General features: G+C 45.3%; 1 protein-coding gene across 1 annotated transcript; it reads right to left on the reverse strand.

Moving 5' to 3' along the window:
* Positions 1-217: 217 nt before the first annotated feature.
* LOC123164393 (uncharacterized protein OsI_027940) lies at positions 218-5,768 on the reverse strand. The gene is made up of 6 exons (XM_044581845.1): positions 5,574-5,768; positions 3,314-3,500; positions 3,016-3,166; positions 2,348-2,382; positions 2,036-2,261; positions 218-559 (listed from the first exon to the last, which is right to left on the reverse strand). The coding sequence occupies exons 1-6, from the start codon at positions 5,576-5,578 to the stop codon at positions 462-464; spliced, it is 702 nt and encodes a 233-aa protein (XP_044437780.1). The 5' UTR covers positions 5,579-5,768; the 3' UTR covers positions 218-461.
* Between the last annotated feature and the right edge of the window lie 19,934 nt (positions 5,769-25,702).

The raw sequence follows: 25,702 nt of genomic DNA on the forward strand, positions 1-25,702 counted from the left end.
AACATATTGAAATTGCAGACTCGACGGCAGATAGCACACTGGGCAAGAAACACAGGTTTGACAGGCAACCAGCAAACACCAGCACAAATTTAACTGGAAAAAGCATCATGAAGGTAGCTGGCAGCACACAGGCAACGAGTAATTAGTTCTACTGCAGTGTTTAGAGGAGGGGGCTATGTAGATGTGCACCCAAACAAAGACGTAAAAACAGCACAGGTAAAAACTAGGGTAAACACATTTTAAGCCAAACAGAGTGCAGAACCATCAGCGTACAATGCAAACAATCTCAGAACTCGTAATATGCCAACAGACGGTACGAAGCTTAGTTGGACACAAGTATAAGTCATCATCTTACATGAGACACCAATCCCAACCAGCGAGCAGAATGTGTCCTTCAGTTCAGCACGTTGATAAAGAAACGCTAGGATACAATCGAGTAGGGATTATTGAGTAGAAAGCCTTCAGTTGCTCTGAGCTGCTGTGCCAGCTTTGCCTTCCACCTCCTCAGAGATTTCCGCAGCATCAGACTTCCCTGCGTCTTGAGGTTTCGACACTTCTCCTGATCAAGGACAACAGAAGATAGGATATCAGGATGGTTTACAGGACTAAATTCAACATCTTAACAAGGATGAATACGGTACATCCATTGACCTAAAGGACATTTCCTCTTTCAACAAAGAAAATCGTTCAGATATTGAATTATCATCAACATCATACAATTTACACCTTCCGTTCCTGAGCAAAATGAGAGAATCTACATTCTAAAATATGTCTATATACATCCGTATGTAGTTCGTATTGAAATCTCTAAAATCACTTATATTTAGGAACGGAGGGAGTACCAAATATCCGCATGCAATAAATACACTGCCTAATATCAGCATGCATTGCACATGCACATTTACTAGTTTTCTATGAAGTTGATCAAACATAAAATGTAACTTCTCAAAAAATTAATACACCTTATATTTTCACTAACACAGCTGCAGGACAGCAACAGTTTGCTAACAATGGACAATTTGAGTATCTCACCATTGGTTAATCGCAATAATTACAGTAAACATTCATGAAATGCATTTCTTAACTAGTACATGATGCCAAACAAAAAAAAAATGGGTTTTTTTTAAGAAGGGCAGCCCGGTGCACGTAGCTCCCGCTTGCGCAGGGTCCGGGGAAGGGTCCGACCACTTTAGGTCTTCTATATTACGCAGCCTTTCCATACATTTCTGCAAGAGGCTGTTTCCAGGACTCGAACCCGTGACCTCATGGTCACAAGGCAACAGCTTTACCGCTGCGCCCAGGCTCCCCTTCAAAATAAATTATTTGGTTTCCATGATATGAATCCACACAAAATATGTAGTTCTGGAGAAAAATAGAGTACATATTTTAGATGAAACAGTATTCTTTAATCCAAAATCTGAATTGTCTGGTCAAAGCCATTTCACTTTCTGTTGTGGATAAGATATTAAACTATGTTGGGCATTCTATCAATATTTCATGAGTACACCAGGCATAACATATTTCCTTTTTTTGACACCTGCATAACATATTTCCTTGACAATAACAGATCTAAGATATACTCCCTCCGTTCCTAAATACTTGTCTTTCTAGGCATTTCAACAAGTGACTACATACGGAGTAAAATGAGTGAATCCACACTCTAAAATATGTCTACATACATCCGTATGTGATAGTCATTTGAAATGTCTAGAAAGACAAGTATTTAGGAACGGAGGGAGTAACATATTATAATCAGAAACATGACAACCGTCAGAGAAAAAAACTGTACCATTTGAATGATCAGTTGCTCATTTAGTGCCAAGAAATGTACCAAGCAATTTCACATAAAAGAGCAAACAAGGGGATGATCAATTGACTTGTCAGGCAGTTCAACTAAATATAACAACCACACCAACAAAATGCCCTTAGCAACACAACCAACATTTCGATTTGGTGACAGAACATATTTCTGATATTCTGTATCTAAAAACACTAACTATAATGAGAAAATGATAACAGGCACAGGAATACCAACCTTCGTCGTCACTCTCATCCTCAAAATCATCCATCCCCATACCACCCAAACCTTCCATACCAGGCGGCATGCCCATACCACCCATACCGCCCATTCCACCCATCATACCAGCCAAACCACCCATACCACCCATGCCACCCAAACCTTCCATGCCGGGCATACCACCCATGCCGCCCATGCCGCCCAAACCTTCCATGCCAGGCATACCGCCCATGCCACCCATATTCTACAGAATGTACATGAAGAAGCGCATCACACACCAAAGCATATAAATGAACCATCAAAGGGGAAAACATGAATAGATATACTTACCGAAAAGTCCATCCCATCAACATTAACATCAGCACCTGAAAAAACGAATGATGATTTTCACAACCTTTACAAGGCAAAGTAATAATGCGTAACAAATTCAGCAGTAAATAGATACAATAGTTTGTTTTCTAGCCAATGGTAAAAAAAAGGTGTGCCTAGTCGGTAGGCGTTAGCAAAACGCCTAGCTCTTAACGTGAGCATAATTGCTCTTAACCGTGTGCTTTGGTCAGACAAACAAAAGGCAGGGCGAAACACAATTAACACCTAGCGCCTTTTTAAACCTTGTTTCTAGCTTAAACGAAGAAAATTTAAGTCGCAAAAGTTAGTTGTCTGCTAACAAGGTCTTCCGGTTTTCTCACATCTGAAGACAACGATAAATATCTTTCCTACTTAGAAGTAGGAGAGTGAAACAGTAAGATGAGAAGAAGCACCAAAATAGGTTTGTCGTACAAGTAAATTTGGATATGGTGTTTTTAGTTACATAAAGCAAGAGGTGATAACTGCACCCCCATCCAATGTTACGCAGACCATGGTGCACATTTCCCTTATATTTAGGGCACTCCTTTTGTACCACTAAACTGTCCTGTTTCCAGAAGTTTTAAACTACACTCTTGGAACTAATAAGCAATAACTTAAACAGTATAAACCAGTTTTCATAGATAGCATACCATCATCATCTTCATCGACCCATTTGTCCCAATCAACTTTCACGAAGTGTGGTGCCTTCTGATCATCTCGAACAAGCTTATTCCACCATTTGGCGTCGGCTTTTTCCAAAATACAGAATATGGACCTGACACCAACACTTACTTTGCTTGCCTGTTAAAGACCAAAGTGATACTGGATAAGAAAACAAACCATTTTTGACAATTGAGGAGTCAACATATCTCAAAATAGCTATATATAGTGTACTATATATAGTATGTAGTGTACTATATATAGTATGGAACTATGGACATTGATTACCTCGACATTCACTTTGTCATTCAAATCCAGTTTCGATTCATAGGAGTTCCCATCAGTTCCAGCAGTGGCAAAGAAAGAGAATACACCATCAGGTTCCAGGTTGACCTTGGCATCCTTTGCGTCAGGCAATTGTACTGTGATATACACCTTGTCAATCCTTTGAGCCCACCTTACTTCAGGGTGCCGACTACAGACACATTGCCACTTGTTAAGAAATGAACATCAATAGTGATATATATCTCTCCACAAAAAAATTAATTATAATAATATTTGCAACTGCAACGCATACAAGGAATATTTCATATATTGGTGCAAACGAAGTATCACAACTAAATGAACAGAACACGTATGAAGTGCAGCATTGGGCAGTTCAGCCAGACACAAAAAAAAACAGAACACAACGACCCACTCCGATGACATCAACATACGTTCCTAACTTCATAGTATAACAATTTTTTGTAGCTTAAGCTATGAAAATATAACAATATGATGGATGGCAATGGCAAAGCAGGTCCATGCATTCAATCAGAGAGCATTAAAATATACTCCGCTCAATGCATGCACGATACTTTTTTAGTACAGCACTGAATATAAGGATTGCTAAATAAGCACTGCATATTCCCTACAACTCCAAAAGGAAGGCCTATAAACATTCTACCAAGTCAAACAGTGTACTGTTTGACCAAGTTTGTAGGAAAAAGTAGAAGCAACTATAATACTAAAAATATATTCTATTTTGCAGTGAGTAGTGACACTAATTTCATAGTGTGCTTGTTCATAGTTTTTTCTACAAACTTGGTCAAACATTGAATCATTTGACTTGACAAGAAATTTATAGGATTTATTTTTGGAGTTGGAGGGGTAGATACTTACCACTTACCAGTGACATTCTATTGTACTATATTAAAAGGTTACAAATGCCAAAGCATAAAATGATACAGTTTAAAAAGTGAACTTGTTATCATAACTCATTACCACAATGCCATCATTGTTGAAAATGCATGAAACTATCATCTACTCCCTCCGTCCGAAAAAGCTTGTCCCAAGCTTGTCCCTCAAATGGATGTATCTAGCACTAACTTGGTGCTAGATACATCCATTTGGTGGACAAGCTTTTTCGGACAGAGGGAGTAATATATTCAAGACTTCTAAGATTATCAAATAATACCTGCCCTTAACAGTTTACATATCCCAGAAATAAAGTTTACATATTAATCCATGTAAAGAGAACATAATGGCACCTGCATGCATAATATGATCTTCAATTATGAAAACCTTTTTACCTATAAAGCAATATTTGCATGACAAATAAACAACAGATTAATACGAAATCCTGATACATGGTAAATAATTGGTCGAAAATTGCATAACATCAGGTTAGACAAAACTACTAGGGATGGCATGTCCATAGATGAGACAAAACGCCATTAAGCTCCGGCGTATAGAACCGCACTGCTGCATGCTACACATTACTTAATTATGTTTATCCACAGTGGCCGGTAGGTGCTAAATTTTAAGCATTCCTTGCAGATCAGACAAGGAGGTAACCAGCTCGAATTCAATCGGAAAGTGCTTGCAGAAACCCTAAGGAAAACCGAAATGTAACAAGAGCAGAATTCATGGAATGTTGGAAGAAACATACCACGAGATCTGAACAGACAACAAACAGAACAAGAAAAAATTCCAATATCCGACGAGATCGAGTTCTATCTCTATTAATGACAGCAGCAGAACCAAGTAAAGCCTAAGAAACAAAATAGTAGCAATACAAATAGCACGCCCGCCCAAAACGACAGCAGAAAAACAATTGAAATCTAGAAAAAGAAATAACAATAAAATCGGAAGAGAGCAATTGACAAGTTAGCCGCGATGGGACCTTGAACTGCCGTAACAACGATATCATCTAGACTCCACGTAGTAAATCAAAGCATACGAAGGAGAACGAAACAGCTCGAATTTTTCGCAACGTGCAAACAACGAGTGAGACAGACAAATCCGAAAATCCCGAAACCTAGAGACGCATAACCCAACGGTAGCCGGTCGAGCCCCATCTGAGCACAAAAATCTGACTGCTTAAGTGGACCAGCTAAACCGAGTGAAGCAACAAATCCTTGCGGGACCGCGAGACGAGGTATACCCAGATCCAATCGCGCAGTTGGATGGTACAAAGTCGTACTTTGCATAGAATCTAAAGCCGAATTGGAACAGAAGAGAAGAGGGGAAACGCTAGATAGGATGGGGATGCTCAGGTTCCGCTCACCTCATCTTGCTAGGCACCGGCGGCGGCGGAGGAGGAGGCAGGGAGTGGGGAGAACGAGGGTTTTGAGAGGTTTTGGAATGGCAGGGTGCGAAGTGAGAAGAGACGGCAAACGAAAATAGGGTACGGCAGGTATATAGGGTAAAGACGAGCAAATAGCAGGCCGGGTGTACCGATCTCGGAGACCGCTCGCGCGGACGTAGCCGCGCTGCGGCCCATTAACGCCTGGCTGGCTCGCTAAGCACTCGTTCACTTTTGTGGCGTTTCCTATTCAGGGCGCACGGGGAGCACCTATAAGACGCAGCACGCGCTGCGAAGGAAGCGGGCGCGCACCCCCCGCTCCCCTTCTAGGCCGGCCCATGTGTGGCTTTCCTTTTTCTTTTTTTTCCTTTTCTTTTTTTCTTTTTTTCAATAATTCGGGATATGAAAAAGGTCTTAAATGTCAGAAAAGTTGCTAATTTTGAATAAAACAATCATGATTTCCAAAAAGATGCTCGGTAATTCAAAAATTGTTCATGAATTTGGCAAAAAAAAATCACAAATTTAAAAAATGTTCAGGAATTTAAAACAATGTTCATGATTTCGAAAAACTGTTCGTGAAATTGAGAAATGTTCACAAAATAAGTAAATCATGATTACAGAAAAATGCTCTGGAATTCAAAAACTGTTCACGAATTTGTAAAAAAATGTTCACAAACTTAACATATGTTCATGATTTACAAAATTCAAACAAATGTTCGCTAATTCCAAAAATGTTCACGAATTTGGGAAAATGTTCACGATTCAAAAAAATGTTCGCTAATTCTAAAAATGTTCACGAATTTGAAAAAAATGTTCATGATTTTGAAAAAGTAGTCTTTAATTTTAAAATGTTCATTATTTCAAAAAAAGGTTCATGATTTGAAAAACATGTTCATGACTTAAGAGAATGTTCACAAATTTCTAAAAAAATTGTTCATGATTTCAAAAAAAATGTCCGTGAGTTTTTAAAAAATGTTCATGATTTAAGAGTAATGATTTAGTGAAAATAAAACCACGATTTTGGAAAAAATGTTCATCATTAAAAAACGATTTTAGAAAACAAATCACGAATTAATAGATTTTCGAAAATTGAAAAACAAGAATAAAAATGAAAACATAAAATTAAAGAAACAATGAAGAGAGAACAGAAAAATAAAAAGAAAAAAAGAAAAAAGAAAACGGAAACCCGAAAGAAAAACATAAAAACCCGGTTCAGGGAAGGTTCTAGAACCTTCCCAAAACCGGTTGGTGTTAAACCTCAAAAATGGGCCGGCCCATAGAAACAGCAGCGGGCGAGGGGGGGTACGCGCCACGACGCTCGTAGGCGCGGTACGCGCCATATAGGATCCCCGGGGCGCACGCGCTTGTTTGTATGCATTTCGCAACTCGCGCTTTGTAGCGTGCCCCGAGCTGGGCTAGCCTGATACTCTGTATTTTAATCCGCGAAAAACAGCTACGCTCGAAGTGAATCAAATCAGCGCGAGAGCTATTTCTCGCACTATGCGAGAGTATAGTCTTCCCCTCGCGTCGACGTTTTCTGTTTCAGCTCGTTATTGGACCGGCCCAGTTTATTCTTCCCCTTGCGACTCTCTTCTCCTCCTCTTATCGTCTTGGCTGAGTTCCTCCTCCTCTTCTTCTTCTCCTGGTGCTCGTCTTCTCCTCTCGCACAGCCACGGCACTGGCGGCTGGTCTCCGCGGTGCTCGTCTTCTCCTCTCGCACGGCCGTGACGGCGGCGGGTGGTCTCCGCGGCGACCGCAAGGGATGGGGTAGTTCCTCCTCTTCTCCTTCTCTGGTTTTCTTCTGGAGATTCGTGGTGAAGGATTGACCTCGGAGGAAAGGTATGGTGCAGATTTTTGTGTACTTCTCCATGTTTGTGCTTGATTTCTCCTGTATATAAGGTGTGTAGGCGTGATCTAATCCTTGATCTGTTCTTCGGTGTTTTCTGTTGTTCATTTAGGGTTTGGGATTTCAGGAGATCTCTTGTGTTGGCTGGTGTGGATCGACAGGTAGGTCTTCTTTGATTAGTAGGTATGGTACAAAACAAATCCCATGTGTGTTGTGGATCGACTGTTAGGGTTTCGTGATTTCTACAATGTGCAGGGAGCTTTTGTGTGCTTTTGTTTACATGTTTTGACTGAGCAAGGGGGGAAGTTTCAAGGTGTAAACAACATTTTTTGGAGGTAATAGTCCATTAGAATGGTGGCTTTTGTGTTTTTAGTTTCTGTGTATTGGTTTTGCACCTCATTAGTTATACAACTCATTTGTGTCATCGAGAATGCTTGTTGATTTTAGATGGGTAAAAATAGGTTTCTGTGTATTGTATTTTGCTGTCGTTGTGTCATTGTTATTTTCAGACGATGATGATAGTGCTTTTGTACAATGTCTGAACTAAAAGTAGCCATGTTTCTCCAGTTATGCTTCACCATGTGTATCTTAGTTAAATTTTGGGTATCAACAAGCAGTATATTAGTTAAATATAATTGTTGCTTCAATGATTATGAGGTTAACAACTACCCAATTCCACCGCAATTCGAAGGTCGGTGTAACACCCCGGTGTAATGATGCTACAGTAACCCTGGGGTTAAGTTAATCATTTTGCTTAACAAGTGTTTGATCACCCTTGGTTCTCTCTCATTTCAAATTCCAGTTGAATTCAATTTCAAATTCTGAGTGAAATTCAAAATTGCTCAAACATGAAAACTAAAATGTTCATCATGTGGAACATATTCATCTGGTAATATTGGTGGTGAACCAACATTTTTGCAAAATGTCTAAGTAGCCTAAAATAGCTAAAACAGAAAAGCTAAAAAAAGGAAAAGGGCCAGAGCCCTTGGCCTCCCAGTGGGCTTCGGCCCACCCAAGCCAACTGGCCCAGCTAGGCCAGCCCACTCCCCCCTGTCGTCTTCCCCCTCCCCATTGTGCGAGCGACCGCGCGCGCACGTCTCCACCGGACCACCTCGCCGGCCTTGCCGAGAGAGGATAAGGGCGACGCCTCGAGCCCTCCCCTCACCTACCGCCACATCCACTCCCCCTGGACGCCTCGCCATTTCCCCCTTCTCTCTTCCTCGCTCTCTCACTCCCCTCTCTCTGGCCCGAGCGCGCCCGCGGCCATCCTCCGTCGTCACCGCGGCCACCGGAGTCGTCTCGTCCTCTTGACCTGTCCACCAGCACCGTCGACGTCTTCTCCCTCTTCCCCGGCCTCGCGTCCGAGCCGGAGGCCACTACATCGCCCGGATCGAGCCGGCGACCACTTTGGATCGCCGGAGCTCCTCCACTCCGTCCGTCGACGACTCCGTCGATCCGCTGCGCTCCTAAACATCCAAGGGCCACCGTGAGCCACACCGTAAGCTGCCGCACCGAACCCCTCTTCCCTTCCCCACTCTGCAGGTGTAGTTGTCGTCCCTCTTGCAACCGAGCTCGCCGCTGCCCGCGCTCGTCTCCGGCGTGGCCACGGCAACCTTCTGGTACCATGCGCGCCACTGCCGTGAGCACCGCATCGCGTAGACAGCCCCAGCCCTTTTCGTATACATGTTTGCGCGCCGCAGTGCCGTCCCCGTCGAAGCCCGATCGCCGCCGTCGCCTACCATGGCTGCAACAGCCGACTCCGGCCACCTCAGTCGCTCCCACCGCCACCAAACGGCGCGGAATCGAACGGCCGTTCGGACGGACCTTGCCGCGCCCCTCCCTGTGCCCCGTAGCGCGATCCCGACGAGGTCCCGAACGCCACCACCGCCTCCACTCGTCGCCGGCGCCGTTTCCGGCAGCTCCAGCTCCGGCCGGCCTCACCACGCGACGCGGCGGGCTCTCCCCGTTCGAACGCGCCCGCCCGCGCCCGTGTTGGCCCCCTGTAGGCGAATCCCGGCCGTCTCCGGTGTCGTGCCGCCGCGGGAGAGGTCGCCGGAGCCTTCTCCGACACCCTGCCGATGTGGCCGGTCAGGGCCACACCCCTGGGTCGCTGCCAGCGGGCTCCACGGGTCCCAGTTGACCGGGTTGACCTAGTCAACTGCTGACTGGGCAGCTCAGTACCCCTGACGTGCAGGCCCCACCACATAATTAAGCTAATTAATATGTTTTTTATAATTAAAAGTAATTAGTAATCTAGTCTGCCACTGACATGTGGGGCCTAGTTGTTAATTAACCACTTTTTAGTTAGTTTTAACTTCTGTTAGTCAACTGTCTATGACAGGTGGGACCCACTGGTCAGTTTGACCTGGTCAGCCGTCCTGTTGACTGCTGACGTCACACGTACGCAATGCTGACGTCATTTTCCTTTTTGTTAATTTAAGTAATTCCAGAAATATGCTTTAATCTTTGAAAATTCATAGAAAATAAACCGTACCTCGGATGAAAATGTTTTCTACATGAAAGTTGCTCAGAAAAATCCAACGAATCCGAATACGCGGTCCGTTCATCTGTCACATGCCCTTAGCATGCTGAACATGGAACATTCCCCCTCCGGTCATCTGTCTGACACAGGTCCGGAACCGGGAACACCTTCCCGGTTGAATTCCCCCTTCACCTATATCGTGTAGCCATACGTTAGGTCACACCCGGCACATCATATTGCCATGTTTTACTTTGTGATGCCTTGTTTGCTCTACATTTATTGTTTCTTCCCCCTCTTCTCTCCGATAGACCCCGAGACCGATGCTGCCCCTGTGATCGACTACGTCGACGACGACCCCCTCTTTGCCAGAGCAACCAGGCAAGCCCCCCCTTTGATCATCCCGATATCGCCCATTCCATTCTCTCATGCTTGCATTAGATTTTGCTATTGTTATTGTTTGCTCCTATTCTGATGCATAGCATGTTTATTGTAACCTGCTTATTGTTACCTACCTGCTTATCCTAAACTGCTTAGTATAGGTTGGTTAGTGATCCATCAGTGACCCCCACCTTGTCCCTGTTGCCCCTGCTTCATCATCGAAGACCCGATCAACGGGATCGAAGACCAGGCCCCGACACCGCACATCACTTTCCCCTTAGTTGCTCGACACTACTGGGTTAATATCGAGTGCCGGGGGTGAGACCTCATCAGCACTTCTGATGTTACCCTGTAGTGTAGCTATTCGGCCGTGGTCATCGAGGGTGATTCCGCCTTAACCACTTCCGATACGACTCTGTCGTGCAACCCCTCAAGTGTGAACTTCGAGGGTGGTTCCTCTTACGTTCACCTTGATGATTACATCAAGTGGAATCCGTCAAGGGTGATTCCTCAGGTTTTCCTCTTGGTGTTAGACACACGGTTACTATGGTTACTACGACTTTACACTGAACCATGTTACTAAAGACGGGTCGACCCTGAGGGGTACCCGCGCGAGCTTAATTACGAGTGATGTGGAGTCGGGTTGACCTGGAGGGTGCCCGCGAGATAATTACGAGGCGTGGCCGGGCATTCCTAGCCCTTGCCGCAAGTCCTCGAGACGGGGCGATGGGGTCACATCTTTCGTGAGTCTCTGCTTGTTACCGCGCGTTCCTAATCCACTATGATTTGGATATTTGATCCGAGGGGCCTCTGGCCTGATAGCACTAACCATCACGTGGGCATAGTATGGGCGTTCTGCGTCGTATGCATCAGCCGAAGCTTAATAGACATCATGCGACTGAGCGGCGCACGCCGGGTTGGACTGGTAAGCTCCCGCCTTTTTTAAGGAGGTAGCTAGGTCTGCTCACCGGCCGCCCACGCAACGTGCAGGAGTTCCCGGGGCGATGGACCATGACCCCTGGGGGCATAGGTTTAGTCCGGCGTGCTTGACCTCTCTATTAAGCCTAGGTCGGGTTGCGGCGTATTGTTTGGCCGAGGCCGGGCATGACCCAGGAAAGTGTGTTCGACCGGAGTTAATCGAGCGTGGTGGGTAAGTTGGTGCACCCCTGCAGGGAAGAAAACATCTATCGATAGCCTGTCCTACGGTAACGGACTGGAGTTGTATCCCGATCGATACAACTAGAACTAGATACTTGAGACGAGACTTGGATATGAGATGATAACTGGATAGTATGGCTCTGGGATTGCTTTCTCGCAGGGAGTCGAGAAAGGATCTCCGGCCGAGGTTGATAACACTTCCACTACTTTACTTTATGCTACTCTACTCCCTCCTGTTGCTGCAAGATGGTGGTTTCCAGAAGATGCTAGTCTTCGATAGGACTAGGTTCTCCCCTCTATTCTGGCATTTCTGCAGTTCAGTCCACATACAACCCATTTCATTGATACCGATGCATATGTAGTGTAGTTCCTTGCTTGCGAGTACTTTGGATGAGTACTCACAGTTGCTTTGCTCCCCCTTTTCCCCCTTTCTTCTTCTTTCTGGTTGATGCAACCAGATGTCGGAGCCCAGGAGCCAGATGCCACCGCCGATGCTTACTACTACGTGGAGGCCGCCGCCGACTAGGAGTAGTTAGGAGGCTCCCAGGCAGGAGGCCTTGCCTTTTCGATCGATGTTGCTTTTGTGCTAGCCTTCTTAAGGCAAACTTGTTTAACTCATGTCTGTACTCAGATAATGTTGCTTCCGCTGACTCGTTTGTATTCAAGCTGATGTATTCGAGCCCTCGAGGCCCCTGGCTTGTAATATAAAGCTTGTATTTTATTTTAATTTGTGTCTAGAGTTGTGTTGTGATATCTTCCCGTGAGTCCTTGATCTTGATCGTACACATTTGCGTGTATGATTAGTGTACGATTGAATCGGGGGCGTCACAGTCAGCAAGAAGTCCTTCGTACTCCGCAGTGTTGTTGGTTGCTTCCTCCCTAAGAAAAATGCATTTCAACCACGTACTTGAGGTGTTCTCCAGTGGGTGCGACAAGCAGAACTCCAGTACCGGCGCCTTGCAGCGAGAAGGCACCATCAAAATACATGATCCAATGCTTCTCAGTTTCTCTGCCAGGGAGAGTTGATTCCTGAATCTCGTCATCTTGCATTGGCGTCCATTCCGCAATGAATTCCGCCAAGGCTCTGCTTTGAATAGTTGATGTACTCTCAAATTTGAGTGCAAAACTCGACAGTTCCAATGCCCACTCTACTATTCTGCCAGTTGCCTATGGATTCCTCAAAATGCGCTACAACGGGAAGCGAGTGACCACGGTGACCTCATGGAAGTAGTGGCGCAGCTTTCTCGAGGCCATGAGTAGGCCAAAGAGCAACTTCTGCACGCCCGAATACCTTGATCTAGCCCCCTGCACGAGAGAGCTAACAAAGTATACTAGTCATTGCACCACTTTTTGAAGGAAATATGCCCTAGAGGCAATAATAAAGTATTATTTATTTCCTTATATCATGATAAATGTTTATTATTCATGCTAGAATTGTATTAACCGGAAACATAATACATGTGTGAATACATAGACAAACAGTGTGTCACTAGTATGCCTCTACTTGACTAGCTCGTTAATCAAAGATGGTTATGTTCCCTAGCCATAGACATGAGTTGTCATTTGATTAACGGGATCACCTCATTAGGAGAATGACGTGATTGACTTAACCCATTCCGTTAGCTTATCACCCGATCGTTTAGTATGTTGCTATTGCTTTTCTTCATGACTTATACATGTTCCTATGACTATGAGATTATGCAACTCCCGTTTACCGGAGGAACACTTTGTGTGCTACCAAACGTCACAACGTAAATGGGTGATTATAAAGGTGCTCTACAGGTGTCTCCAAAGGTACTTGTTGGGTTGGCGTATTTCGAGATTAGGATTTGTCACTCCGATTGTCGGAGAGGTATCTCTGGGCCCACTCGGTAATGCACATCACTATAAGCCTTGCAAGCATTGTGACTAATGAGTTAGTTGCGGGATGATGTATTACGGAACGAGTAAAGAGACTTGCCGGTAACGAGATTGAACTAGGTATCGAGATACCGACGATCGAATCTCGGGCAAGTAACATACCGATGACAAAGGGAACAACGTATGTTGTTATGCGGTTTGACCGATAAAGATCTTCGTAGAATATGTGGGAACCAATATGAGCATCCAGGTTCCGCTATTGGTTATTGACCGGAGAGGTGTCTCGGTCATGTCTACATAGTTCTCGAACCCGTAGGGTCCGCACGCTTAACGTGACGATGACAATTATATTATGAGTTTATATGTTTTGATGTACCGAAGGTTGTTCGGAGTCCCGGATGTGATCACGGACATGACGAGGAGTCTCGAAATGGTCGAGACATAAAGATTGATATATTGGACGACTATATTCGGACACCGGAAGTGTTCCGGAGAAGTTTCGGATAAAACCGGAGTGCCGGAGGGGTTACCGGAACCCCCCGGGGAAGTATTGGGCCTTAGTGGGCCTTGAGGGGAGAGAGAGGGCAGCAGCCCGGAGGTGGCGCGCCCCCTCCCATGTGGAGTCCTAATTGGACTAGGGGAGGGGGGCGCAGCCCCTCTTTCCCTCTCCCTCTCCCTCTCTTTCCTCCCCCCCTCTCTTCCTAGTTGGACTAGGAATGGGGAGTCCTACTCCTACTAGGAGGAGGACTCCCCCCTCTCCTTGGCGCGCCCAAGGCAGCCGGCCTCCCCCTTGCTCCTTTATATACAGGGGCACCTCTACACACAAGTTGATATACGATATTTTAGCCGTGTGCGGTGCCCCCCTCCACCATATTACACCTCGATAATATCGTTGCGGAGCTTAGGCGAAGCCCTGCGTCGGTAGAACATCATCATCGTCACCACGCCGTCGTGCTAACAAAACTCTCCCTCAACATTCGGCTGGATCGGAGTTCGAGGGACGTCATCGAGCTGAACGTGTGCTGAACTCGGAGGTGCCGTGCGTTCGGTACTTGATCGGTCGGATCGTGAAGACGTACGACTACATCAACCGCGTTGTGATAACGCTTCCGCTGTCGGTCTACGAGGGTACGTGGACAACACTCTCCCCTCTCGTTGCTATGCATCACCATGATCTTGCGTGTGCGTAGGAATTTTTTTGAAATTACTACGTTCCCCAACAGTGGCATCCGAGCCAGGTTTTATGCGTTGATGCTATGCACGAGTAGAACACAAGTGAGTTGTGGGCGATATAAGTCATACTGCTTACCAGCATGTCATACTTTGGTTCAGCGGTATTGTGAGATGAAGCGGCCCGGACCGACATTACGCGTACGCTTACGCGAGACTGGTTTCACCGTTGCGAGCACTCGTTGCTTAAAGGTGACTGGCGGGTGTCTGTCTCTCTCACTTTAGTTGAACCGAGTGTGGCTACGCCCGGTCCTTGCGAAGGTTAAAACAGCACCAACTTGACAAACTATCGTTGTGGTTTTGATGCGTAGGTAAGAACGGTTCTTGCTAAGCCCGTAGCAGCCACGTAAAACTTGCAACAACAAAGTAGAGGACGTCTAACTTGTTTTTGCAGGGCATGATGTGATGTGATATGGTCAAGACATGATGCTATATTTTATTGTATGAGATGATCATGTTTTGTAACCGAGTTATCGGCAACTGGCAGGAGCCATATGGTTGTCGCTTTATTGTATGCAATGCAATCGCCATGTAATTGTTTTACTTTATCACTAAGCGGTAGCGATAGTCGTAAAAGCAATAAGTTGGCGAGACGACAACGATACTACGATGGAGATCAAGGTGTCGCGCCGGTGACGATGGTGATCATGACGGTGCTTCGGAGATGGAGATCACGAGCACGGTGCTTCGGAGATGGAGATCACAAGCACAAGATGATGATGGCCATATCATATCACTTATATTGATTGCATGTGATGTTAATCCTTTATGCATCTTATCTTGCTTTGATTGACGGTAGCATTATAAGATGATCTCTCACTAAAATTTCAAGATAAAAGTGTTCTCCCTGAGTATGCACCGTTGCGAAAGTTCTTCGTGCTGAGACACCACGTGATGATCGGGTGTGATAGGCTCTACGTTCAAATACAACGGGTGCAAAACAGTTGCACACGCGGAATACTCAGGTTAAACTTGACGAGCCTAGCATATGCAGATATGGCCTCGGAACACGGAGACCGAAAGGTCGAGCGTGAATCATATAGTAGATATGATCAACATAGTGATGTTCACCATTGAAACTACTCCATCTCACGTGATGATCGGACATGGTTTAGTTGATTTGGATCACGTAATCACTTAGATGATTAGAGGGATGTCTATCTAAGTGGGAGTTCTTAAGTAATATGATTAATTGAACTTAAATTTATCATGAACTTAGTACCTGATAGTATCTTGCTTGTCTATGTTAATTGTAGATAAATGGCCCGTGCTGTTGTTCCGTTGAATTTTAATGCGTTCCTTGAGAAAGCTAAGTTGAAAGATGATGGTAGCAATTACACGGACTGGGTCCGTAACTTGAGGATTATCCTCATTGCTGCACAGAAGAATTACGTCCTAGAAGCACCGCTAGGTGCCAGGCCTCCTGCAAGAGCAACGCCAGAAGTTATGAACGTCTGGCAGAGCAAAGCTGATGACTACTCAATAGTTCAGTGTGCCATGCTTTACGGCTTAGAACCGGGTCTTCAACGACGTTTTGAACGTCATGGAGCATATGAGATGTTCCAGGAGTTGAAGTTAATATTTCAAGCAAATGCCCGGATTGAGAGATATGAAGTCTCCAATAAGTTCTATAGCTGCAAGATGGAAGAGAATAGTTCTGTCAGTGAGCATATACTCAAAATGTCTGGGTATAATAATCACTTGATTCAACTGGGAGTTAATCTTCCGGATGATAGCGTCATTGACAGAATTCTTCAATCACTGCCACCAAGCTACAAGAGCTTCGTGATGAACTATAACATGCAAGGGATGAATAAGACAATTCCCGAGCTCTTCGCAATGCTAAAGGCAGCGGAGGTAGAAATCAAAAAGGAGCATCAAGTGTTGATGGTCAGTAAAACCACTAGTTTCAAGAAAAAGGGCAAAGGGAAGAAGAAGGGGAACTTCAAGAAGAACAGCAAGCAAGTTGCTGTTCAGGAGAAGAAATCCAAGTCTGGACCTAAGCCTGAAACTGAGTGCTTCTACTGTAAGCAGACTGGTCACTGGAAGCGGAACTGCCCCAAGTATTTGGCGGAAAAGAAGGATGGCAAGGTTAACAAAGGTATATGTGATATACATGTTATTGATGTGTACCTTACTAATACTCGCAGTAGCACCTGGGTATTTGATACTGGTTCTGTTGCTAATATTTGCAACTCGAAACAGGGGCTACGGATTAAGCGAAGATTGGCTAAGGACGAGGTGACGATGCGCGTGGGAAATGGTTCCAAAGTCGATGTGATCGCCGTCGGCACGCTACCTCTACATCTACCTTCGGGATTAGTTTTAGACCTAAATAATTGTTATTTGGTGCCAGCGTTGAGCATGAACATTATATCTGGATCTTGTTTAATGCGAGACGGTTATTCATTTAAATCAGAGAATAATGGTTGTTCTATTTATATGAATAATATCTTTTATGGTCATGCACCCTTGAAGAGTGGTCTATTTTTAATGAATCTCGATAGTAGTGATACACATATTCATAATGTCGAAGCCAAAAGATGCAGAGTTGATAATGACAGTGCAACTTATTTGTGGCACTGCCGTTTGGGTCATATCGGTGTAAAGCGCATGAAGAAACTCCATACTGATGGACTTTTGGAATCACTTGATTATGAATCACTTGGTACTTGCGAACCGTGCCTCATGGGCAAGATGACCAAAACACCGTTCTCCGGAACTATGGAGAGAGCAACAGATTTGTTGGAAATCATACATACAGATGTATGTGGTCCGATGAATATTGAGGCTCGTGGCGGATATCGTTATTTTCTCACCTTCACAGATGATTTGAGCAGATATGGGTATATCTACTTAATGAAACATAAGTCTGAAACATTTGAAAAGTTCAAAGAATTTCAGAGTGAAGTTGAAAATCATCGTAACAAGAAAATAAAATTCCTACGATCTGATCGTGGAGGAGAATATTTGAGTTACGAGTTTGGCCTACATTTGAAACAATGCGGAATAGTTTCGCAACTCACGCCACCCGGAACACCACAGCGTAATGGTGTGTCCGAACGTCGTAATCGTACTTTATTAGATATGGTGCGATCTATGATGTCTCTTACTGATTTACCGCTATCGTTTTGGGGTTATGCTTTAGAGACGGCTGCATTCACTCTAAATAGGACACCATCGAAATCCGTTGAGACGACGCCTTATGAACTATGGTTTGGCAAGAAACCAAAGTTGTCGTATCTTAAAGTTTGGGGTTGCGATGCTTATGTGAAGAAACTTCAACCTGATAAGCTCGAACCTAAATCGGAGAAATGTGTCTTCATAGGATACCCAAAGGAGACTGTTGGGTACACCTTCTATCACAGATCCGAAGGCAAGATATTCGTTGCTAAGAATGGATCCTTTCTAGAGAAGGAGTTTCTCTCGAAAGAAGTGAGTGGGAGGAAAGTAGAACTTGATGAGGTAACTGTACCTGCTCCCTTATTGGAAAGTAGATCATCACAGAAATCAGTTTCTGCGACACCTACACCAATTAGTGAGGAAGTTAATGATAATGATCATGAAACTTCAGATCAAGTTATTACTGAACCTCGTAGGTCAACTAGATCAAGATCCGCACCAGAGTGGTACGGTAATCCTGTTCTGGAGGTTATGTTACTAGACCATGACGAACCTACGAACTATGAAGAAGCGATGGTGAGCCCAGATTCCGCAAAATGGCTTGAAGCCATGAAATCCGAGATGGGATCCATGTATGAGAACAAAGTATGGACTTTGGTTGACTTGCCCGATGGTCGGCAAGCCATTGAAAATAAATGGATCTTCAAGAAGAAGACTGACGCTGATGGTAATGTTACTGTCTATAAAGCTCGACTTGTTGCGAAAGGTTTTCGACAAGTTCAAGGGATTGACTACGATGAGACCTTCTCACCCGTAGCGATGCTTAAGTCTGTCCGAATCATGTTAGCAATTGCCGCATTTTATGATTATGAAATTTGGCAAATGGATGTCAAAACTGCATTCCTGAATGGATTTCTGGAAGAAGAGTTGTATATGATGCAACCGGAAGGTTTTGTCGATCCAAAGGGAGCTAACAAAGTGTGCAAGCTCCAGCGATCCATTTATGGACTGGTGCAAGCCTCTCGGAGTTGGAATAAACGCTTTGATAGTGTGATCAAAGCATTTGGTTTTATACAGACTTTTGGAGAAGCCTGTATTTACAAGAAAGTGAGTGGGAGCTCAGTAGCATTTCTGATATTATATGTGGATGACATATTGCTGATTGGAAATGATATAGAATTTCTGGATAGCATAAAGGGATACTTGAATAAGAGTTTTTCAATGAAAGACCTCGGTGAAGCTGCATATATATTAGGCATTAAGATCTATAGAGATAGATCAAGACGCTTAATAGGACTTTCACAAAGCACATACCTTGACAAAGTTTTGAAGAAGTTCAAAATGGATCAAGCAAAGAAAGGGTTCTTGCCTGTACTACAAGGTGTGAGATTGAGTAAGACTCAATGCCCGACCACTGCAGAAGATAGAGAGAAGATGAAAGATGTTCCCTATGCTTCAGCCATAGGCTCTATCATGTATGCAATGCTGTGTACCAGACCTGATGTGTGCCTTGCTATAAGTTTAGCAGGGAGGTACCAAAGTAATCCAGGAGTGGATCACTGGACAGCGGTCAAGAACATCCTGAAATACCTGAAAAGGACTAAGGATATGTTTCTCGTTTATGGAGGTGACAAAGAGCTCATCGTAAGTGGTTACGTTGATGCAAGCTTTGACACTGATCCGGACGATTCTAAATCGCAAACCGGATACGTATTTACATTGAACGGTGGAGCTGTCAGTTGGTGCAGTTCTAAGCAAAGTGTCGTGGCGGGATCTACGTGTGAAGCGGAGTACATAGCTGCTTCGGAAGCAGCAAATGAAGGAGTCTGGATGAAGGAGTTCATATCCGATCTAGGTGTCATACCTAGTGCATCGGGACCAATGAAAATCTTTTGTGACAATACTGGTGCAATTGCCTTAGCAAAGGAATCCAGATTTCACAAGAGAACCAAGCACATCAAAAGACGCTTCAATTCCATCCGGGATTTAGTCCAGGTGGGAGACATAGAAATTTGCAAGATACATACGGATCTGAATGTTGCAGACCCGTTGACTAAGCCTCTTCCACGAGCAAAACATGATCAGCACCAAGACTCCATGGGTGTAAGAATCATTACTGTGTAATCTAGATTATTGACTCTAGTGCAAGTGGGAGACTGAAGGAAATATGCCCTAGAGGCAATAATAAAGTATTATTTATTTCCTTATATCATGATAAATGTTTATTATTCATGCTAGAATTGTATTAACCGGAAACATAATACATGTGTGAATACATAGACAAACAGTGTGTCACTAGTATGCCTCTACTTGACTAGCTCGTTAATCAAAGATGGTTATGTTTCCTAGCCATAGACATGAGTTGTCATTTGATTAACGGGATCACCTCATTAGGAGAATGACGTGATTGACTTGACCCATTCCGTTAGCTTAGCACCCGATCGTTTAGTATGTTGCTATTGCTTTCTTCATGACTTATACATGTTCCTATGACTATGAGATTATGCAACTCCCGTTTACCGGAGGAACACTTTGTGTGCTACCAAACGTCACAACGTAAATGGGTGATTATAAAGGTGCTCTACAGGTGTCTCCAAAGGTACTTGTTGGGTTGGCGTATTTCGAGATTAGGATTTGTCACTCCGATTGTCGGAGAGGTATCTCTGGGCCCACTCGGTAATGCACATCACTATAAGCCTTGCAAGCATTGTGACTAATGAGTTAGTTGCGGGATGATGTATTACGGAACGAGTAAAGAGACTTGCCGGTAACGAGATTGAACTAGGTATCGAGATACCGACGATCGAATCTCGGGCAAGTAACATACCGATGACAAAGGGAACAACGTATGTTGTTATGCGGTTTGACCGATAAAGATCTTCGTAGAATATGTGGGAACCAATATGAGCATCCAGGTTCCGCTATTGGTTATTGACCGGAGAGGTGTCTCGGTCATGTCTACATAGTTCTCGAACCCGTAGGGTCCGCACGCTTAACGTTACGATGACAGTTATATTATGAGTTTATATGTTTTGATGTACCGAAGGTTGTTCGGAGTCCCGGATGTGATCACGGACATGACGAGGAGTCTCGAAATGGTCGAGACATAAAGATTGATATATTGGACGACTATATTCGGACACCGGAAGTGTTCCGGAGAAGTTTCGGATAAAACCGGAGTGCCGGAGGGGTTACCGGAACCCCCCGGGGAAGTATTGGGCCTTAGTGGGCCTTGAGGGGAGAGAGAGGGCAGCAGCCAGGAGGTGGCGCGCCCCCTCCCATGAGGAGTCCTAATTGGACTAGGGGAGGGGGGCACAGCCCCTCTTTCCCTCTCCCTCTCCCTCTCTTTCCTTCCCCCCTCTCTTCCTAGTTGGACTAGGAAAGGGGAGTCCTACTCCTACTAGGAGGAGGACTCCCCCCCTCTCCTTGGCGCGCCCAAGGCAGCCGGCCTCCCCCTTGCTCCTTTATATACGGGGGCAGGGGGCACCTCTACACACAAGTTGATATACGATATTTTAGCCGTGTGCGGTGCCCCCTCCACCATATTACACCTCGATAATATCGTTGCGGAGCTTAGGCGAAGCCTTGCGTTGGTAGAACATCATCATCGTCACCATGCCGTCGTGCTGACAAAACTTTCCCTCAACACTCGGCTGGATCGGAGTTCGAGGGACGTCATCGAGCTGAACGTGTGCTGAACTCGGAGGTGCCGTGCGTTCGGTACTTGATCGGTCGGATCGTGAAGACGTACGACTACATCAACCGCGTTGTGATAACGCTTCCGCTGTCGGTCTACGAGGGTACGTGGACAACACTCTCCCCTCTCGTTGCTATGCATCACCATGATCTTGCGTGTGCGTAGGAATTTTTTTGAAATTACTACGTTCCCCAAAACTTTTTTCTTTGGCGTCATCTGCTGATTAACTTCACTTTCTTGCACTGTTTTTTTATTCGCCGGCATTGGGACTCACCGGGAAGGACTCCACCTCGTCGTGGGATGGCTTCGCTACCGTCATTTCCTCATCGCCAGCTTCTCTCCGTGCAACTACTGCGACACTGACCACTTGGTTCGTTGCCACTAAGTATAGTAGCAACGACTCCAATGGCCTAGGCGCGACTAGGGTTGGTGCAGAGGACATGTTTTTTTAGATCTTGTAGCACAGCCTCCGCTTCCGGAGTCCATTTTACTGGACCCGCCTTTTTCAATATCTTGAAAAATGGCAGGGCACGCTCAGCAGGCCTTGAAATGAACCTACTCAAAGCTGCAACACAACCGGCAAGATGCCACACATCCTTGAGTGTCCTGGGCGCTTGAATTTGCTCGATAGCCTTGATCTTGTCGAGGTTTGCTTCGATTCCACACTAAGACACAAAGAATCCGAGAAGCTTGCTGGATGGAACACCAAACATGCACTTCCCAGGGTTGAGCTTCACATTGATTTTGTGCAAGTTCGCAAACGTCTCTTCCAAATCTTGAATGAGGGTCGATCCGTCCTTGGTTTTGACCACTATATCATCCATATAGGCTTCTACATTTCTATGCAACTGTGGCACAAAACCAATTTGGACTGCTTTTGCAAATGTTGAACCAACACTCTTTAGTCCGGAAGGCATGCGTACAAAGCAATACATGCCACATGGAGTAATGAATGCAGTTTTCTCCTCATCTTCCTTGGACATGAATATCTGATGGTACCCGGAGTATGCATCAAGGAACGAAAGAAGATCGCAGCCGGCAGTGGAGTCTACAATCTGATCGATGCGCGGCAAGGGGAAACGATCCTTCAGACATGCTTTATTGAGGTTAATGTAATCAATACAAAATCTCCACTTCCCATTTTCCTTACGCACGATGATCGGATTCGCCAACCAAGTTGGATGTAGTACTCCCCTAACCAGGCATGCTGCCTCAAGTTTCTTGATTTCTTTAGCTATGAACTGTTGACGTTCCAAAGCTTGCTTCCTGACTTTCTGCTTGACGGGCCGATCATGGGGACAGACAGCAAGGTGGTGCTCAATTACCTCCCTGGGAACACCGGGGATGTCATATGGTTGCCATGCAAACACATCTACATCCGCCCGCGGGAAGGCAATGAGCACGCTTTCCTATTTACAATCAAGCGGTGTCACCGACGGTGAAGGTACCACCTGTGCCGTCCTCCCTTGCCGGCAGCTTCTTTGTCGCAGGTGGAGTGGCCTTGGATCTCTTGTCGGTAGAGCTCTCTGGCAAGTCTTCAACTAGTGCGCGTCACTCCGAGGAGCCGTGCTTCCCGGAATCCTCGTTAGATGTCTTGTCAGGTTTCTTGCTCTTCTTCTCCTTGGCGAGAGCCGTAGCATTGACGGCCTCTGCTGCAACTTCATCTCTGTAAAGCTTGTCCACACATATGACTGCATTATTCTTATCGGAGTTGATGGAGATGACACCCATAGGCCATGGCATCTTCAGCGTGTTGTAGGCATAGTGAGATGATGCCATGAACTTAGCCAAGGCTAGCGACCAAGAATTCCATTGAACGGCAAGGGATCTTAACAACATCAAACACGATTTTCTCTGTTTTGTAATTCAGTTCCCCGCCAAATGTTACCGGTAGCATGATCTTCCCCTTGGGCTGGCTCCTTCCCTGGTTAATTCCTTGGAACGTCCCGGTTTTCTTGAGCTCTTTCTCAGGGATCTGCAGCCTCTCGATCACTTCAGAAGAGATCAAGTTCAAGCCAGCCCCACCGTCAACTAGTACTTTCGTAACCGTGAGGTTGCATATTGTTAGCGAAACCAACAACGGCAAACACCCGGCCGCAGTGGTACGATCAGGGTGGTACTCAGCATCGAAGGATAGGCGTGTGGGACCACTTGAGGGGCTTTTGAGCGTCTGCTGCCAGCTCTGCCGCATTAACTTCACGCGCCCACTGCTTGAACTGGCTATGAGAGGAGTGCAAAGATGCACCCCCGTCAATGCACATGGCCACCGTTGCCTTCTGGAATTCATGTTCATTAGACTCATCATCATCATCCTCTTCACTCTCTTCATCCTCTTCTTTCTTTCTCTGCCCCTGGAAGGCTTTTCTTTCCTTTGGTTGGCATTGTCGCAACGTCCACCTCGACTACCGTGACCCTTCTTGCCGGATCCACCCGTACCATCCTGGCCCTTCTCCTTGTCCCGCTTTTCATACCCAGCTTTTTGTTTCTCAACTAGCAGTTAGAATTAACGGCACTCTTGGCCGTGACCCTTGGTACGGTGAATCTTGTAGTATAGCCCGCTAGACTTACCGGCCTTCTCTCTCACCGCAGCGACCTAGCAATTAGCGCATGCAGCTGCTTCTTTGCCGGAGCTTTCCGTCTTGGTTTTCTTGGTGGGGCTAGAATTTTCGGACACCTCCACGGCCATAACCGACTTGCCCTTGCGATTTATGTTGCGCCTTTGACCTTTTTTCTTCGGGGCGGCGGCATCGTCGTCATCAAAGTCGACTTCAATGCCAACATCTTCCTGGGAAGCCTTCTTCTCTCTTCTGCGCATGCACATTTATGCACCAACGTATAGAGGTCGTTGACGGTCATCGGCAATTGTATATGCATCCTACCCCCCATCTTGCGATTGCGCATGTTTGATGAGGACATCAATACCATTGTTACACCCACAACCCCTACTACTACATATACTGGACCAATTACTAGAGCTCGCGCATGCCAATTAAATTATCAGGTACTTTCGTTTCTTGGTAATGATTCTAATGTTCATGAGAATATGATGCTGGCTAAATTGGATACATTTGTTTTGCTTACAAATGAAGGGCTTGGCATGGATAAGAGGGATGAACACTGGAGCAAGACCAAGCATGTAGATGATGGCATGCGCAAGCGGGACAAGAACGGAGTTACAAGTGATGATTTCAGGACTTTGAAGCCACCATAATGAGTGCATGAAGCCTTGGACGAAATATACAAGATGCCACTTCATAAATTTCGTCCAGAGGCTATTATAGGTGCTGCGCCACCTTATTATTGGGCTAGGCCCATGTAATTTCAAAATACTTGAGTATAGGCTATTTTTAGAGTCCGTATGTGTGGGGAAACAAGAGATAGGGTTGGTTTCGGACCCCTCCCCCAGGGGCCACGAAATTCCCCTCCTCTTCCTCCATATATACAGCCCTTAGGGCACTGTTTAGACTTTGGGTTTTGTTTAGATTAAAGTTCGCCATAGCTGCAACTTTGCGTACTTCGTTTGTGTTCAACGACCAGACAAAGGCGTCACAGAACCCCACCTTTGAAAGTGCGTTATATCGACTAGAGGGGGGTGAATAGGCGATTTTTGTAAATTCTTCACTGAGGAATTTGTGGGTGAGGAAATTCCTTAGCGAAGAACTACTTGCAGCGGAATAAGTACTCAAAAGTATGCATAGCAGAACACAAGCATAGTCATCATGATGAAATGAAAACAAGCACAGAGTACAGAAAGCGTAAACACAGGATAACACAGGATGAAGACAAACAGACTGAGGAAATTGAACTGAGGAAATTGAGAAAGTCTTCAGTCAAAGTCTTCAAACACAGATATGAACAATTGCACAACACAGGAATGAGGAAATGAAAGAGTTGAGGAAATAGAACCAGTTAGCTTGGTGAAGACAGTGATTTGGTAGACCAGTTCCAACTGCTGTCTCAGTTGTACGTCTGGTTGGAGCGGCTAGGTATTTAAACCTGAGGACACCCAGTCCCGGACACACAGTCCTCACCGTATTCTCCTTGAACTAAGGTCACACAGACCTCGTCCAATCACTCGTGGTAAGTCTTCAGTGACTTCCGAACCTTCACAAACTCGGTCACTCGGCGATCCACAATTTCCTCTTGGATGCTCTAGACCATGACGCCTAACCGTCTGGAAGAAGCACAGTCTTCAAAGGTAACAAGCGTCGTATCCACGCAGGATCAATCTCTTCAGTGATGCTCAATCACTTTGGGTTTGTAGGTGTTTGGGTTTGGGGTTTTTCCTCACTTGATGATTTTCGCTCAAAGTCCTCGGAGGATGGGATGCTCTCAAA

This window comes from Triticum aestivum, chromosome 7D (genome assembly GCF_018294505.1).
Source record: "Triticum aestivum cultivar Chinese Spring chromosome 7D, IWGSC CS RefSeq v2.1, whole genome shotgun sequence".
Classification (NCBI taxonomy): domain Eukaryota; kingdom Viridiplantae; phylum Streptophyta; class Magnoliopsida; order Poales; family Poaceae; genus Triticum; species Triticum aestivum.

Excerpts from the sequence above, each read along its gene's own strand:
- LOC123164393 (XM_044581845.1), bottom strand. Across the intron at positions 3,167-3,313 it reads ATGACAAAGTGAATGTCGAG|GCAAGCAAAGTAAGTGTTGG; the intron begins GTAATCAATGTC and ends GGTCTTTAACAG. Across the intron at positions 2,262-2,347 it reads TTGATGGGATGGACTTTTCG|AATATGGGTGGCATGGGCGG; the intron begins GTAAGTATATCT and ends TACATTCTGTAG.